The sequence below is a fragment of the Lepisosteus platostomus genome, chromosome 9, assembly GCF_059453375.1.
Source record: "Lepisosteus platostomus isolate fLepPlt1 chromosome 9, fLepPlt1.hap1, whole genome shotgun sequence".
NCBI classification, from domain to species: Eukaryota; Metazoa; Chordata; class Actinopteri; order Semionotiformes; family Lepisosteidae; genus Lepisosteus; species Lepisosteus platostomus.
In genome coordinates, this window is record NC_142619.1 from 469,275 (window position 1) to 486,094 (window position 16,820).

At 53.1% G+C, this 16,820-nt stretch overlaps 2 protein-coding genes across 2 annotated transcripts; both read right to left on the reverse strand.

The window, feature by feature from the left end:
* Window positions 1-613: 613 nt before the first annotated feature.
* LOC148654225 (uncharacterized) lies at window positions 614-4,546 on the reverse strand. Its single transcript, XM_088646234.1, has 4 exons — window positions 3,304-4,546; window positions 2,258-2,421; window positions 992-1,152; window positions 614-743 (listed from the first exon to the last, which is right to left on the reverse strand). The coding sequence occupies exons 2-4, from the start codon at window positions 2,419-2,421 to the stop codon at window positions 715-717; spliced, it is 354 nt and encodes a 117-aa protein (XP_088502360.1). The 5' UTR covers window positions 3,304-4,546; the 3' UTR covers window positions 614-714.
* Window positions 4,547-9,132: 4,586 nt separating this feature from the next.
* LOC148654226 (E3 ubiquitin-protein ligase TRIM16-like) lies at window positions 9,133-14,681 on the reverse strand. The gene is made up of 6 exons (XM_088646162.1): window positions 13,956-14,681; window positions 12,856-12,951; window positions 12,472-12,705; window positions 12,161-12,320; window positions 11,942-12,007; window positions 9,133-10,921 (listed from the first exon to the last, which is right to left on the reverse strand). Exons 1-6 carry the CDS (start codon window positions 14,544-14,546, stop codon window positions 10,374-10,376), a joined length of 1,695 nt encoding a protein of 564 aa, XP_088502288.1. The 5' UTR covers window positions 14,547-14,681; the 3' UTR covers window positions 9,133-10,373.
* Window positions 14,682-16,820: the final 2,139 nt, after the last annotated feature.

A 16,820-nucleotide genomic window follows, 5' to 3' on the forward strand; every position in this document is an offset into this window, starting at 1 on the left:
TTAGTGTGTCTTCACAGCGAGGCGCGGGCCTGCAGACCCGGGTTCGAGGGCGGCGGTCTGGGGGTTCGGGTCGGGTCGGGGGGCCGGCTGAGAGAGCCGAGTCCAGTCCACACCTGGAGAGCGGGGCCAGTGCGAGGGTCCGGAAGAGCTCCGGGGGTCCCGGGGCCTGAGCGAGACACGCACACGCTGTCACACGCGCCGGGGCGCTGACCTTTCCTCTCGCCCGCCCCCTCCTCCCCCTGACCTTTTCCGTCCGGCTCTGGGGCTCCGGGGCGCGCTGTCCCTGTCGCTCCGGCTCTGCCTCTCTCCTGGCACGGAGACGGGCTGACCTTTCCCTCCGCGCCGGGGGGGGCGGAGAGAATCCTGTGGGATCGGGGGGGTCGGAAGGAGGCAGGAAGTAACTCCTGGTGCACCGGAGTCTGGACAGCAGAAGCGCCGGCGCCGACAGGCCCGGTTCTGCATGGATCGTCCTGGTTCCGGGGCAGCTGGACAGGAGTTTGGTGCCAGGAGAGAGAGGTTTCTGGGGAACCGGGGAACCCCGCTCGTAGGAGCCACGAGGGGAGAGGCAGGTACCGACTCCAGCACACAGACACACGGGACACCGGACTCACAGCGGGGTCTTTATTCAGACAGGGGGGGTGAGGGGGTGCAATCAGGATCTTCATCGCCGACGCAGATCAACGGGCATTGAGGAGGAGGAGGGGTGCTTCTTCCTCAGCTGTGCTGTTGCAGGAAGATTTGACCTGAAGAAACAGGTGGATCAGAGGTCAGTTACTCTGGGTCAGTCCTGCTCAGCTGCACAGGCACACGGGGCCAGTCCTCTCTCACTCCCTCTCCCTCTCTCCCCTTACCTGTGTTCAAATTCAAAACCAAAACCCTTTCCTTGGCAGGACAAACATTTGCCACATTGCCGAAGCTGTACGAGAACAATCTGCATTATCCTTGTTTCTGAACCTGGGGAACGAGACCTTTCTCCAGCTCTCGGCCTTACCTGTTGCCGCCAGGAAGTCCCGCCTCCTGCGCCCAAAGCCCTGGGCCCCGACATTGGTGGACAGGAAGCTGTGCTGGCCAATCATGCCAGAGCGGCTCAGAAAGTCAGCCAATCGGTGTGTGATACATGTGGCCATGTTACAGGCCCTCTTCATGACTGACCTGAAAAAGACAGATTAAAGGTCAAGAATACAGACACACTGACTGGACACTCCAGTACATGAACACTGCACTGAGAGAGAGGGATTAATACAGACACACTGACTGGACACTCCAGTACATGAACACTGCACTGAGAGAGAGGGGTTAATACACACACACTGACTGGACACTCCAGTACATTAACACTGCACTGAGAGACAGGGGTTCATACAGACACACTGACTGGACACTCCAGTACATGAACACTGCACTGAGAGAGAGGGATTAATACAGACACACTGACTGGACACTCCAGTACATTAACACTGCACTGAGAGAGAGAGGGGTTCATACAGACACACTGACTGGACACTCCAGTACATTAACACTGCACTGAGAGAGAGAGGGGTTCATACAGACACACTGACTGGACACTCCAGTACATTAACACTGCACTGTGAGAGAGAGGGGTTAATACACACACACTGACTGGACACTCCAGTACATGAACACTGCACTGAGAGAGAGGGGGGTTAATACAGACACACTGACTGGACACTCCAGTACATTAACACTGCACTGAGAGAGAGAGGGGTTAATACAGACACACTGACTGGACACTCCAGTACATGAACACTGCCCTGAGAGAGAGAGGGGTTAATACAGACACACTGACTGGACACTCCAGTACATGAACACTGCACTGAGAGAGAGAGGGGTTAATACACACACACTGACTGGACACTCCAGTACATGAACACTGCACTGAGAGAGAGGGGGGTTAATACAGACACACTGACTGGACACTCCAGTACATTAACACTGCACTGAGAGAGAGAGGGGTTAATACAGACACACTGACTGGACACTCCAGTACATGAACACTGCCCTGAGAGAGAGAGGGGTTAATACAGATACACTGACTGGACACTCCAGTACATTAACACTGCACTGAGAGGGAGGGGGGTTCATACAGACTCCAGGCTCTCTCTCACCTACAGTCACTCCAGTCCATTAACATTCTACATTAATGAATCATGGAACATTAAAAATGTAACCCACAGATACACTCTCAAACACACAGCAGTTCAGAGAGAAACACCCACAGCTGGACAGACCGACTCACCTCCGCTGGTCCGTCACCCCAGAGTCTCTGTGACCCAGCAGGTGGAGCTCCTCCCCTCTCCCTGGGACCCCTCTGGTTGTTGAGAGGGGGGTACAGAGACACAAGAGGGGTGCCCAGAGGAGCAGGGTCACACACAGCCCCCAGAACTGAGAACATGATGCCATCTGAAACACATGAGCACTCTATGTCAGGAACCAAGACTGCAGTCTTGGGGTCTTCAGTAAGGGGTTAAAGGTCACTGTGAATCTGGGGTCAGAAGGCTAGTAACTGGCTCAGTTTAGTCTCATTTCACCCCCCCTGTGGTGGCTGGGTGCTCCTGAGCTTGTAGCTTTGCTTCTGTCTGAGACCCACACAGCTTTCAGAGCGAAGAAGTACTCTGTTACCAAGGAGGGTGAGGGAGGAAACTGGAGACGATCATGAGAACACGGGGTGAACAAGAGGAGAACATGAGAACACACAGCGTGAACACGTGAACAAGAGGAGAACATGGGGTGAACATGTGAACAAGAGGAGAACATGAGAACACACAGCGTGAACACGTGAACAAGAGGAGAACATGGGGTGAACACGTGAACAAGAGGAGAACATGAGAACACACAGCGTGAACATGTGAACAAGAGGAGAACATGAGAACACACAGCGTGAACATGTGAACAAGAGGAGAACATGAGAACACACAGCGTGAAAACGTGAACAAGAGAAGAACATGAGAACACGGCGTGAACATGTGAACAAGAGGAGAACATGAGCATAGGGAAAGCAGATGAGCCACCGGGAGAACACATGAACAAGGTGAGAACACGAGTAATGACTTTAAATTATGTTTTGCGGTTGATTATGACCTTTCAGCACGACTTGGAAACCCAAGCTCGTGTGACAAATTCCACTGTCCTGTCTCTCCAGGTGTATCATCCTGGTTCTCTCTCTCTGGAACCCCTGCCCCCCTCCCAGCCCAGTGACGATCCCAGAGAGCCCACAGCCTGGGTCTCTCGAACCCCTGTCCCTCTCCCAGCCCAGCACAGAACAGCAGAGACAGAGCTACTTACCTTTCTGTGTGTGTCTGGTGTCCCTCTCAGGTGAGGGCAGGTTCTGTATCTGCAAGCGACGTCTCTCTAACCTCCTTATATACAGAGTAAACCCCCTCTCCCTGTGTATTTAACCCCCTCCACTGCTGTGCGCTGCTAACTCTACCTGTCAGATACTAACCACCCACTCCTGAGCTCCAGCCGCCTGTCCCTGATTGTCCAGAGACAGTGCTTCCGCAGGGGTTGGGATACAGTGTTCTCCGTGTGCGAGAGAGGAGTTGCTCCTTTGATATGTACAGTATGGGCTTGTGCTTCGTAGCTGATCTCTAAAGCGGATAAAGTGATTATTTTTTAGGGTTTGTGTTCGCTACATTGTTTAAATATTTGACACAGTAGATACATGATAAATAGTCTTGCTCTTTAAAGGAAGGATATGCTTAGGAAGTGTTGCTCTCATGACCCGGGTTACTCCGAAGCCTGTCTGCCCCTGTGGCGATGCTGGAGTGGCAGCAGGCTTGAGAAGACCTGTCTGAGGGCTCCTGCCCGTCTTCGTGAGCTGGACTTGGCTCGTTTCTCTGGCCTTCAGGGGATGTTTGACTCTCCCCTTTCCCCTCCTGCTCGCTGGGCTTCTGGCAGCTGGTTCAGACTCTGTTTCGCGAAGGCGTTTAGGGGCTTTGTGAGACACTCAGACGAGCTGTGATCCTGTGGCCAGGGGTGTGCTCAGCGCTTGGTGGACTGATGTGAAATGGGTCCCTTTATTCTGAGCCGGGTCAATGCCTTGTTGTTGTGGGTCTGCCCCTCCAGACTGCAGTGGATCCTCTGGTCCGGTCTGGTCTCACAGCTGGCGGGTTGTGGGTTGAAGTCCCAGGCACTGTTGAAGCTACTTCAACCAAGCTGCTCCAGTACGACACCCAGCTGTGCTGATGGGTTCAAGTGGACGTGTCATCTACTGCAGACGGGCCTGTGATTGGCACTGAAGAGCCTTCTGCTGCTCCAGGAGGTGGTGTCCCAATCTAACGGAGGGTTGCTTTCATTACAGTGGAGCATAAAAGATTGTGCTCTACTTTATTACAGAATTCGACTCTTCTACTGTTGTACTATTATCTACTATATTCTACTACCATAGAATTCGTTTTTCTGTTTCAGAAACCGCTGTGTGTATTACAAGATGGCTACTGTCTTCTGTAAAGGCTGTGCTGTTTTTCCAGGTCAGAGCGAATATTGCTTCTCTCCCCAGACACACAGCTCCACACCCACCCTCAGAGTCTCCAGGCCTCTGTATTAGTGTTGTCGCTGTGGAGCAGGGCTGCTGCTTCCCGTCAGCGCATCTCTGTTTTCATCGCGTGACGATCTCCCCGTCCTCTCCCTGCTCCCAGTCTCGTGAACGGCGGGAAGGCATGGTGACCTTTCTCCAGCCCTTCCTCTCCTCCCAGCTGGAACACCTCTTTCTGAGCCACCGGGAACCAGTTTGCCCACTTCCCTCCCCTGTCCCCCTGATCCATGGCCCCTCAGTCTTCCTGAGGGAAGGTACTCTCTCCCCTCGGCCACACCGCCAACGCCACCCTCTTAAATTCTTCCACATTTAAGGTCAACGAGAAGTTTTTGAAGTAACTTAACATCCGTGAACCGTTGAGGAAAAGGGTCCGATGAGGGAGTCCATCGTCCGCTCAGTCCAGAGGCTAGACTCCGGCTCCACGGAGCCGAACAGTTGTCCGGCCAGCCCCTTCCTGGCCGCGCCGTGCCGCTGGGGTCGAGGAGATCTTGAGCCTCCTCCTGGGGAGAGGAGGGGGAGCGTTTCGTCGTCCGTGCTGCCTGGAGGGCGTCAGGCTTCACAGAGCGGGAAAGGCGGGGAGTTCAAGGAAAATCACACGATCTGTGAGCACGAGCCACGTGTTCAAAAAAGCTTGAATTTGCAACTTTACGAACGACAAAACCGCTGTTGCACTTTTTATGCAAAGCACGTTCGTCAACGTGAAAAAGAACCAGGGTGTTTTTAAGGGGCGCTACGTACAAGGTTGTCGCGGGTAGTGAATAACACATCCGAGAAGCAACACTGGAAAGTCCACCGTCTCACATCTGCGGACCGCGGCAATATTGGAAACATATTTTTTATTTTCACATAACATAAGTGAACATATATCTGAATTATTTTATTAACTGTCACTGTCCGTGTGTTTGTATTTACAGGGGTCTGAACATGAAGCGATGAGCTCACGTTTAAAAGGACTCTTTTATCTCTGTGTTCCCGGCCAGTCCTTGGTGTAGAATACAGCGTGAGGGCACACCTGCCCTCTGAAGACACAGGTGTGGGCGCCTGTGTTAGATCCTCAGGTGAAGTCGATACACACTGCCGCGATATACATGGGGTCCCTATCTTGACATGCTGTGGAGGTCCTGTCGCGATGGTATCCCACAGTTACGCGTTTGGCAACAGTGTGTCACGGCGGGGAAAGAAAAGGAAAACGTGCCTTTGAAAATAAAAACCACAGATCTTACAATCACGGTGATTTTACACACATTACAGCCACAGGTTTGTGTCATAGATGGTTAACTTGGCATGCGTCATGTCTTAGTATTATTCACATCTGAGGAGGCTCACATGTTTATGGATATTGATTGTCTTTAAAATGTTAAGGGTACGAGCTCAACTGTCTATTTGCTGCCTGTGTGTTGTAAAGATCACCTTAACTAGAGACCGACGTTTTACAGCATATCCAGTAAACTGTGTGTATTGCTATAAAATCGAAAGCAAAAAGTTTTCTTACAATGCTTATTAAGTTCTACCGTCACAAAACACAGTATATTAAAGAAGTAAAGAGTTTAGTATAAAATTGCATCATCCAGTGTGTTACACTGTTCAAGGAAACGTACTGGATTGAAGCTCTGTGTTGTTCCACTATTGTTCTGTATTGGTCAACTGATCAAAAGATCACAGTTGAACGATCTGGTGGTCGTGATCTTTTTTGCACGTCGCTGCCAGAAAACGAAGGCGCTGTATTGAAATATATTGAAACGTCCACCCCACCCGACCAGACAGACGGCCCACTTTGTTTTCACCGCGATCAGGAGTTCACGTGTCGAGTGTGTTGGCACCTGTAACCTTCGTTGTAGACAGTCACGTGGTTACCCGAGAAAGCAGGCGCTATATCTCGGAAACGAAAGCAGCACAAACGCCGCTTCAGCGTCACAGACCAAGGAGGCGGTTTTTCACCGTCTGCGCTGTTCGTACGGGGGCAGCTTCACGGAGCTCCGTGTGACCGGCATTCGGGGTGCTCCCACAGAGCCGAGTGCGTCTCACTGTCCCGAGTGGGAGCGCGGATCCCCCCTCTCTCCCGTCTCTCCCGCAGGCGGAACGGCGGCCGGAGCCCCGTTATCTCATTGATATTCCGCCCGGGTGGGGGAGAGGGGGGGCGGCGAGGGACATCCTCTGGGCAGCCAGAGCTTCATGGTTTGTACTGTTTGTAGGGAGGGCGCCTCCTGGGAGATGTCCTGCTCCCCTGCAGACCAGGACACATCCTCGCATTTTAACTGTGTCCGCGGCACCGGAGCTCTGGGCTCCCTGTCACCCGTCCTCCTTCCTGCCAGACGGCAGCCCGGAATAGCCGGGTGTGTCTCTCGCTCCGGAAGACGCCCAGCCGCTCCCTCTCGGCGGCAGCTGTGGTTCCCAGCCGACACTTCCACTTCCGCTCAGCAGGGCTTCCCACCTCGCCCTGGGACTGTGGGCCTGCACCCCCTCTTCACACCCCCCCTGAGTCTGCACCCCCTCTTCACACCCCCCCTGAGTCTGCACCCCCTCTTCACACCCCCCCTGAGTCTGCACCCCCTCTTTACACCGCCCCTGAGTCTGTACCCCCTCTTCACACACCCCTCTTCACACCCCCCCTCTGGGTCTGCACCCCCTCTCCACCCCCCCCCCCGAGTCTGTACCCCCTCTTCACACACACACCCTGAGTCTGCACCCCCTCTCCACACCCCCCCCCCCCGCGAGTCTGTACCCCCTCACAACACACACCCTCTGGGTCTGCACCCCCTCTCCACACACACCCCCTGAGTCTGCACCCCCTCCGGGTCTGCACCCCCTCTCCACACACACCCCCTGAGTCTGCACCCCCTCTGGGTCTGCACCCCCTCTCCACACACACCCTCTGGGTCTGCACCCCCTCTCCACACACACCCCCTGAGTCTGCACCCCCTCTCCACACACACCCCCTGAGTCTAAACCCCCTCTCCACGCCCCCTTAGTCTGCACCCCCTCTCCACACACACCCCCTGAGTCTACACCCCCTCTGGGTCTGCACCCCCTCTCCACACACACCCCCTGAGTCTGCACCCCCTCTCCACACACACCCCCTGAGTCTACACCCCCTCTCCACGCCCCCTGAGTCTGCACCCCCTCTCCACACACACCCCCTGAGTCTGCACCCCCTCTCCACACACACCCCCTGAGTCTACACCCCCTCTCCACGCCCCCTGAGTCTGCACCCCCTCTCCACACACACCCCCTGAGTCTGCACCCCCTCTCCACGCCCCCTGAGTCTGCACCCCCTCTCCACACACACCCCCTGAGTCTGCACCCCCTCTGGGTCTGCACCCCCTCTCCACACACACCCCCTGAGTCTGCACCCCCTCTCCACGCCCCCTGAGTCTGCACCCCCTCTCCACACACACCCCCTGAGTCTGCACCCCCTCTCCACGCCCCCTGAGTCTGCACCCCCTCTCCACACACACCCCCTGAGTCTACACCCTCTCTGGGTCTGCACCCCCTCTCCACACACACCCCCTGAGTCTACACCCTCTCTGGGTCTGCACCCCCTCTCCACACACACCCCCTGAGTCTGCACCGCCTCTGGGTCTGCACCCCCTCTCCACACACACCCCCTGAGTCTGCACCGCCTCCGGGTCTGCACCCCCTCTCCACACACACCCCCTGAGTCTACACCCCCTCTGGGTCTGCACCCCCTCTCCACACACACCCCCTGAGTCTACACCCCCTCTCCACGCCCCCTGAGTCTGCACCCCCTCTCCACACACACCCCCTGAGTCTGAACCCCCTCTCCACACACACCCCCTGAGTCTGCACCCCCTCTCCACACACACCCCCTGAGTCTACACCCCCTCTCCACGCCCCCTGAGTCTGCACCCCCTCTCCACACACACCCCCTGAGTCTGCACCCCCTCTCCACGCCCCCTGAGTCTGCACCCCCTCTCCACACACACCCCCTGAGTCTGCACCCCCTCTCCACACACACCCCCTGAGTCTGCACCCCCTCTCCACGCCCCCTGAGTCTGCACCCCCTCTCCACACACACCCCCTGAGTCTGCACCCCCTCTCCACGCCCCCTGAGTCTGCACCCCCTCTCCACACACACCCCCTGAGTCTACACCCTCTCTGGGTCTGCACCCCCTCTCCACACACACCCCCTGAGTCTACACCCTCTCTGGGTCTGCACCCCCTCTCCACACACACCCCCTGAGTCTACACCCTCTCTGGGTCTGCACCCCCTCTTCACCCCCCCCCCCCGAGTCTGTACCCCCTCTCCTCACACCCCCTCTAGGGTAGCAGGTGTGTAATGGGTGTGTAGCAGGTGTGTAGCAGGTGTGTAATGGGTGTGTAGCGGGTGTGTAGCAGGTGTGTAATGGGTGTGTAGCAGGTGTGTAATGGGTGTGTAGCGGGTGTGTAGCGGGTGGTTGTTTACATATCCGCAGTGTTGCGGAGTCCCGACCTCGAGGCCCCGGTTTCTCCGCAGGGACGGGCGCGGACTCGCCTCGCGTGCAGGCGGAGAACCGGAACTCGCGCAGGCGGTGATGAGCGCCGCTCGCGCAGGGAAGCCGTGAGTACGTGGGCTCGTGCTCATTTTATTTATTTATTTATTTTTTAATCAAGCGTTGTTCTGTTGTACAGTTTCCGACGAAAAACAGTGTAAAAACAAAAGATGAAAAACAAACAGAATGATTGGAGGATGGCAAGGTTTGTTTGTCTGTGTTTTCCGGCCCTCGGTCGTGTTGCTTCTGGGCTTGCAAGCACTTCGCTCGGATCCGCGCGGCTCGTCTCGTCAATAAATAACAAACAGTAACCCTAACTCTGCTGCAGGCGAGGGGTGAACACCAGCTGGCGAGATCGCAACTGTCTGAAACGTTTATTTATGGAGTCGCATCAGATGAGGAAGATCAAGGAGACGAAACGTGCGAGACACGCGACCCACGTCTCTGAGTTTGTGTGGCTTCATACACCTTAACACGTCAGGAGCGCTCAGTTCGCCCCAGCAGGATAGAGATCACTGTTGTTATTTTAATGACTGCTGTCCTAAGATGGCAGGAACACTATTGAGATCAATTTCACTGGGCCCTGGGCAACGCTCAGCGGCTGATGGTAATGTCGTTTTGGACTAACGAATGTGCACAACACTCGTTAAACGATAAAGAGAGACCCTAACCCTCTTCAAATCCAAACTCCAGACTCCTGTTTTTATTACGGCCCTTGTCTAATCGCCCCACATCCTGCCTGAATCCAGAGTTGGGGTTCAGTGCCTCCTCACTGAGGTCGTTTATTTCTTTATCGCTACATACAACATCCTTGGGTTTGGAAGGGCACTTTATAAATAAGTAAATAATATTATTATTATTATTATTATTAAAGGTTATACTGTCTTCCAAAAAGACGAAACGTGAAGCAGATACAGCCGTGTTCTGGCCTGACTCGGCCTGCGTTTTACTGCTCAGGCGCCCCACCGGATTTCGAGCACTTGGAGTTTTTTGACTGGTCTTGAGGGGACCCATAGAGCTGCCCTTCTCCATTGGCCAGGACGAATGAGTGCGTGCTCTGTAAGATCAGGAGATCCCGCTGCAGGTCGGCGTGCAGCATTCCTGGCGCTTGGCTCCGCTGGCGATGGACAGAGGCGACTCCGAGGTCTTGTGGCTGAGGGAGCCGAGTCTGAGGGTTTGCTCCGCGCGAGAGCGTCGCTCCCGATGTTAACTTGGCCGAACTCCTGCGCAGCTCTGTTGCTGGATATGAGCGGCCCAGGCGGTGGCCGTCCGCGTCACGAATCGCCTGCTCTTCCCCGCGCGCTGTTTCTTTTTCTTGTATTTGCCTCTTATCGGCACAGTGTCAGGCTGGAGTCGAGGAAGAAAATGAAAAACTTCAATCCAAACCCGAACCCGGGGTAGAGGGGCTCCGTGAAGGAGGCCTGGACTCTGTGCAGGAGGGTCGCTGTGTCCCCAGAGACGCTGTAAAAGGACAGAGTTCCAGCCCTGTGGTCCACGTACACCCCTATCCTGGAGGAGGGAGGGGCAGCTATTTCTGTTTCCTGGTTATTGTGCCAGATGGAGTAACTGGTGCCGGACCAGTAGAGGCTCCAGGACTTGCGATTGCGGCCCAGGCGACAGTCAACCCCCTTTCCCTTCCTGTTGATCCCTTTATATGCGACGCCTATGTCCGACCTCACTCCGCTCCACTCCACCTCCCAGTAAGCACGGGTCCCAGACAGCCCCTCTCTGCACAGGACCTGCCTCCAGTTGTCAAATCTCTCGGGGTGATCGGGGTACTGCAGGGGCTCTTTTGTCGTTGACACCCTCCTGTTCCCCTCAGACAGACAGAGGTGCCTGTTGGCAGTGTTGGGGTCCAGTGCGAGCTGACAGGCATCTGATTGGAGAGAAGAGCACAGTCAGAGGACAGACAAGCAGAACAGACCAATCCCTGAGCAGATCTCCACTAGAGTCCCGCCCCCACAGCCCAGAAAGATACACACTGGGGTTTCTGATTGGAGAGAAGAGGACAGACAGGCAGAACAGACCAATCCCTGAGCAGATCTCCACTAGAGTCCCACCCCCACAGCCCAGTTAGATACACACTGGGGTTTCTGATTGAAGAGAAGAGGACAATCAGAGGACAGACAGGCAGGAATCTGATTGGAGAGAAAAGAGTCAGTTGGAAAAGACCCATTCATCTGTTAGCAGGATCTCATTGCAATCAATGAAATTAATTCCTACAAATGCAGAGGAGCTCCTCAGTGTTCCTCACTAGTCGTCGTGTGTTTATTGACACATCTCTTACATCTTCCAGACAGTGTGAGGAAGCAATGAAAAAGCCAGACAACATGTTACATTATAGTCAAATTTGATCGAATAGAATTCAAATCGAGGGACGTATCTTAAAATTGTACAGTGCACCAGTGAGGGCTCCTTTAGAATACCGCGCATGAGTCTGGTCTCCACATTAGAGAGGAGATGCTGTGGATTCAGTCCGAAGAAGAGAAACCAGATACATCAGCTAGACAGCGAGCTGGAGGGAATTTCCTACAGAGATGCACTGAAGGAGCTGAATGTTTTTAGTCTTGGCTGTTAGGGGACCAGATACATCTATTCAAAACCCTCAAAGGCTCTGACAGTCAACCCAGAGGAAGTCTTCAGAATCAGCAGTGAGACGCACACCAGAGGACTCAAGTGGAAACTCCAGGGAGGAGCATTTAAGACTGAGAACAGGTGGCCCTTTGCACAAAGGGTTGTGGGGGTCTGGAACAAGCTGCTGCCATAGTGGAACATGCCTCTGTCCGGGGAGCTATGTGCAGGTAATAAACACAGCCTAACTCAAACAGAGTTTGTGAAACTATTTTTAGAGATCAGTGTCATCAGATGTTGGTAGGATCATTGAGAACAGACTCACAGTGTAAAAGCTCTGTTCTGGTCCTAGGCTCTGAAGTCTTCAGACTGCAAACTAAAGTTTCCTTCACTGTGGAGACAGAGACACACAGATGGAGAATTAAACCATGTGGATGAATCAAGGACACAACAGGACTCTCTCGCTCCTACTGAGACTGAGCACCTGGGAACACAGTCAGGTCAGCTGATCTCTAGAAAGACGCCAGTGTGTTTCTCCTCTAACCTGTCCTGGAGATCTTGACTGACTCCTCCCTGCAGACATCCTCCAGTTGCTCTTTCAGTCCAGAGACAGCTCTCCTCACAGCCTCAGGAGAGAAGTGGGGTCTGACAGGGATGCTGGGTGAGTCTCCAGCTCCAGGAGGGACACAGACAGACTGGAAATTCTGCAGCAGGGAGGAGAGAGAGGAGTTTCCAGTCAAACACACTGGGCTCCAGCACACTTTCCTGGGGAGAAGCCAGGAGCAGCTCCATTGGAGAGCTCTGTGTGAGAGACTCCCTTCTGGACTGCAGAGAGTCCCAGAGCAGTGCTGTTACCTGGAGGAAATGGATGTGATCCTCTGTGTGTGAGAGCTGGCTCAGCTCAGCGTCTCTCCTCCTCAGCTCAGCGATCTCCTGCTCCAGTCGCTCCAGGAGTCCTTCAGCCTGACTCACTGCAGCCCTCTCTTGAGCTCTGATCAGCTGTGTGAGCTCAGAGCGTGTTCTCTCAATGGAGCGGATCAGCTCAGTGAAGATCCTGTCAGTGTCCTGTACTGCAGTGTGAGCAGAGCTCTGAGTGAGGAGACACACAGTGGATTATCACACAGGACAACACTCAAACTACATTCTACTGTGTGTGGTGGTTCCTCAGGGTACTGGTGTGTCCAGTGTCCAGCTGTGGGAATGTGTGTCAGTGTGTCCACTCCTCTGGTCAATACCCACTCTGAGTGAGTCCACAGCCTGTCTCAGCTCCTGCAGCTCCTTCTCTCTCTCCTGGAGTCTCTGCTGGGTTTGTGTCTGTGTCGCCCCCAGCTGCTTCTGTGGAGAAATACAGAGATTTCCCAAAGGAAGTAAAGCATTTTTCATCCATCTTTCAAACTTCTGTATCTTCCATTTCATCCTTAGAGGGTAAAGTGGAGCCTAACCTGTCTGTAACGCAAGTTAATATTAGAAAAGCCATTTAACCTGGGCTGCATTCCTTTGGGTTGTTGGAGAAAACCGGGTTTAAATGTACTGTAAAATACCAGCTCCACACAGGGGTCACCCCTGTCCAGGGATCGAACCCAGGGCTCGAGAATTGTGGGGCAGAAGTGCACAATCACACGTTTGGTCTACATGATTCAAACTTTTTCTTATTTTGTTTAATAATGTAAATGGTTATAAAAAAAACTGAATGATCTTTAATGCTTTTCATTAAGTAAGTTATTAAAATGGATCACAAGTTTATAATTTCTTTAGAGCACAGTGCAATTTATTTACAGGTTATGTTTGTCAAGGAAATATACCTTCAGTTATTGAATCATAATTACATTTTTGAATTTTTTTTAATGTAGGTTGATGAATTGCTTTAGGATCTTTGGAGAGTTCAACCAGCCCCAGCTGTCAGTAATCTGTAATCACTCCAGACTTCATTTCCTCACATGAAACACTGTACTTCCTGTACGTGATCCCTCCTCTCCCTCACACACGTCTCCTGCCCCTCTGCTCCTCTGCAGCTGCCCCTGGGTCTCCCCTCCCTCCACAGGGGGTCCCAGCCTGCTCCCCTCTGGCCAGGAGGTCAGCTCTCAGCCAGGCTGCTGCAGACAGACTTACTCCGACTGAAACACTCGATAATCCTGTCGATATGCTGAATTGTTGGGTGTCATTATTCCTAGTAAACTTTTTATTATTGAGACGCAACCGGAAACACTTGTCATCTTTGTGAATTCACAGGTAGTGGAAAAATCAAATGTTGAATTAATATGTAACAGCTGTTGTAAGAATGTAATTATTATCCCTGTGTTTGGACTAGAGAGTTCCTTGTAAAGTGTTAAAGTTCTCACCTGTTTCTTCATCCTTTCTGCTTCAGCTGAAACAGTATTGTGGCCTCTGTGTTCATCCATTAGACAAGCGTAAAAAGCACCTTTCTGATCAGTTCGGGAAGAAACCTCCAAGAATCTGTCATGACTGGAGCAGGTCTTCTCCTGCAGCTGTCCTGTGGCCTCGACCAGCTGGTGTCTCTTCAGTGGAGCAGCTTCACAGTGAGGCTGGAGGTGAGTCTGACAGTAAGAGGCCAGACACACCAGACAGGACTTCACAGCTCTCACCTGTCTCCCAGTGCAGAAATCACACAGCACATCTCCAGGGCCAGAAGGACTGGGAGCAGGAGGAGGAAGAGGAGTACTGGTGCCTCTCCTCCTCAGTTTCTCCACCACTTCAGCCAGCATGGTGTTTCTGCGTAGAGCAGGCCTTGGGGTGAAGGTCTCTCGGCACTGGGGGCAGCTGTAGACTCCAGTCCGATTGTTCTGATCCCAGTAGTTTTTGATACAGCCCATACAGTAACTGTGTCCACAGGGAAGAGTCGCTGGATCCTTCAGGATGTCCAGACAGATCGGGCAGTCAAGTTCATCCTCTGTCCACTGACCAGCGGCCATTTTTAAATTTGTGGAGTGGTGAAGAGAAGGCGAAGAAATGAGTTGAGCAGAAACCAGGTATGACTGTGTGACTTCCTGGAGCCACCCACAGACGCAGGAGGGGTGGTTCAATCTGAGCGCAAAGTAGAGGAGAGCAGTTTCAGAAGAGCAAGTCCAGACAGATCTGGATGGGTGGGGTTTGAGATGAAGGCTGCGGGAATGTGTGACGAGCTTACCCAGCCTGGTTGTGGAAGATGACAACATTGCCTCTTTCTAGAAGCAGCTGGCTCACATCCTAGTCAGCTGCTAGCGGCGAAACAAATGGTTCCCTCTCTTTCTCATCTTATTTTATGATGATGCTTTCTGACGTTTTGTCCTTTGAAAGGGAAGTTTCAAACCAGGTGTAATATTACATCTGTCCTACTGTAGTGTGGGAGTATTCTGAGAAAATACACAGTTTGAAGGTAAAAACAGGAAGAAAGAGCTGTCCTTGATGTCAGTCTCAAGAAGAGGTCATGCCAGCTGTGAGCAGCCCCAGGTCTGTACAGTATTCACCTCAGAAGGCTGGTGCCGGGTAACCTGATGCTCGGGACAGGCTCGTGAACCTTGGGGTGTGGAGTATAGTGGCCAGAGCACTGACCCGGTGACCCCAGGACTCGAGGGTGTGCACCGGTCCCCAGGGGAACAACGAGGTGACCCCGAGACTCGAGGGTGTGCACCGGTCCCCAGGGGAGCTGGACAGGTGACCCCAGGACTCGAGGGTGTGCACCGGTCCCCAGGGGAGCTGGACAGGTGACCCCAGGACTCGAGGGTGTGCACCAGTCCCCAGAGGAACAACGAGGTGACCCCAGGACTCGAGGGTGTTCACCGGTCCCCAGAGGAACAATGAGGTGACCCCAGCACTCGAGGGTGTTCACCGGTCCCCAGAGGAACAATGAGGTGACCCCAGCACTCGAGGGTGTTCACCGGTCCCCAGAGGAACAATGTGGTGACCCCAGGAATCGAGGGTGTGCACCGGTCCCCAGAGGAACAACGAGGTGACCCCAGGACTCGAGGGTGTGCACCGGTCCCCAGAGGAACAATGAGGTGACCCCAGGACTCGAGGGTGTTCACCGGTCCCCAGAGGAACAATGTGGTGACCCCAGGAATCGAGGGTGTGCACCGGTCCCCAGAGGAACAACGAGGTGACCCCAGGACTCGAGGGTGTTCACTGGTCCCCAGAGGAACAATGAGGTGACCCCAGGACTCGAGGGTGTCAGTGCAAGCAAGGAGGAAGTCCAGTGAGTACAGAACACAAAGGTGCTGGGTGGGACTGTGTGCTAATTTAATAGTTCTGCTTTGAAGTATCTCACAGCTGCTGTCCTGTCCGATCATGACCTCAGAGCTGCAGGGCCCCCAGCAGCTTAAACTATTTTTAAAAGATTGCCTTTGCAATTGAGTCCAGACTGTCAGGTTTTCTTTCGTACACACTTTGTGGATGAATGATTACCTGCTGTTTCCAAAACAAAATGCAGTCTTCAATTCAATATGCATTAAAAAATGGAATTTTATAATGATGCTTGTAACCATTTTTAATCCTCTGTCAAATCTGTTTACAATTACAAATCATGTTGATTTAAAGCAGTTAAGCATGAAACACAAAATTGCACCACACTGTTAATTGCTCTGTTTGTGTTTTTCCACACTCATTGCTAATCTGACAAACCAGCTGCAGAGCTCAGCGGTGCTCAAGACTTGCATTGAGGCACAGGGACAACACGAGCCACTGACTCTCTTCCCAGAGTGGAGTGGGAAGTCCATGTTGGTGTGATATCAAAGTCACATGAAATTTTCTAGACGGTAGCCTTTGCACTTCATGACTCCAGTTGGTGGAAATGTATGGGTTACCAGTTTAACAGCTTTTTTATGGCTTTTGGTGCAACAGCGCCCCCCTGTGGCTCATTTAAGTTCACTAACATTTATTTTCTATAGTGCCTTTCCTGGTACATCTTCACAAGGCGGTTTACGGTAAAACAGCCAAGCATCAGAGCTGTTAATTCACAAATTAATACAGTACATGGTGTTTGAGACCAAAGGGAAAGATGCTGACTGATTTGCAAGAACTGATGAAGGTTGAAGTATCGTTCCACAGTCTTGGAGCAACAAAACAGGAAGCGCTGGGAGAGACGGAGAGCTTTGCGTCTTGTAGTGGGAGGTGAGTAAAGGTCGGTCCAGACAGTACTAACAGCTTGTGATGTGCAGAGGGTTAACTGAGTGCACTTGTGCAGTCAGGAGCCAAAAGTCATCACTCAAAGA

Excerpts from the sequence above, each read along its gene's own strand:
- LOC148654225 (XM_088646234.1), bottom strand. The coding sequence starts at position 2,421 with ATGGCATCATGTTCTCAGTTCTGGGGGCTGTGTGTGACCCTGCTCCTC. Across the intron at positions 1,153-2,257 it reads GGGGTGACGGACCAGCGGAG|GTCAGTCATGAAGAGGGCCT; the intron begins GTGAGTCGGTCT and ends TGTCTTTTTCAG. Across the intron at positions 744-991 it reads GGACTTCCTGGCGGCAACAG|GTCAAATCTTCCTGCAACAG; the intron begins GTAAGGCCGAGA and ends CTGTTTCTTCAG.
- LOC148654226 (XM_088646162.1), bottom strand. The coding sequence starts at position 14,546 with ATGGCCGCTGGTCAGTGGACAGAGGATGAACTTGACTGCCCGATCTGT. Across the intron at positions 12,952-13,955 it reads CAGAAAGGATGAAGAAACAG|AAGCAGCTGGGGGCGACACA; the intron begins GTGAGAACTTTA and ends ATTTCTCCACAG. Across the intron at positions 12,321-12,471 it reads ATCACATCCATTTCCTCCAG|AATTTCCAGTCTGTCTGTGT; the intron begins GTAACAGCACTG and ends TCCCTGCTGCAG.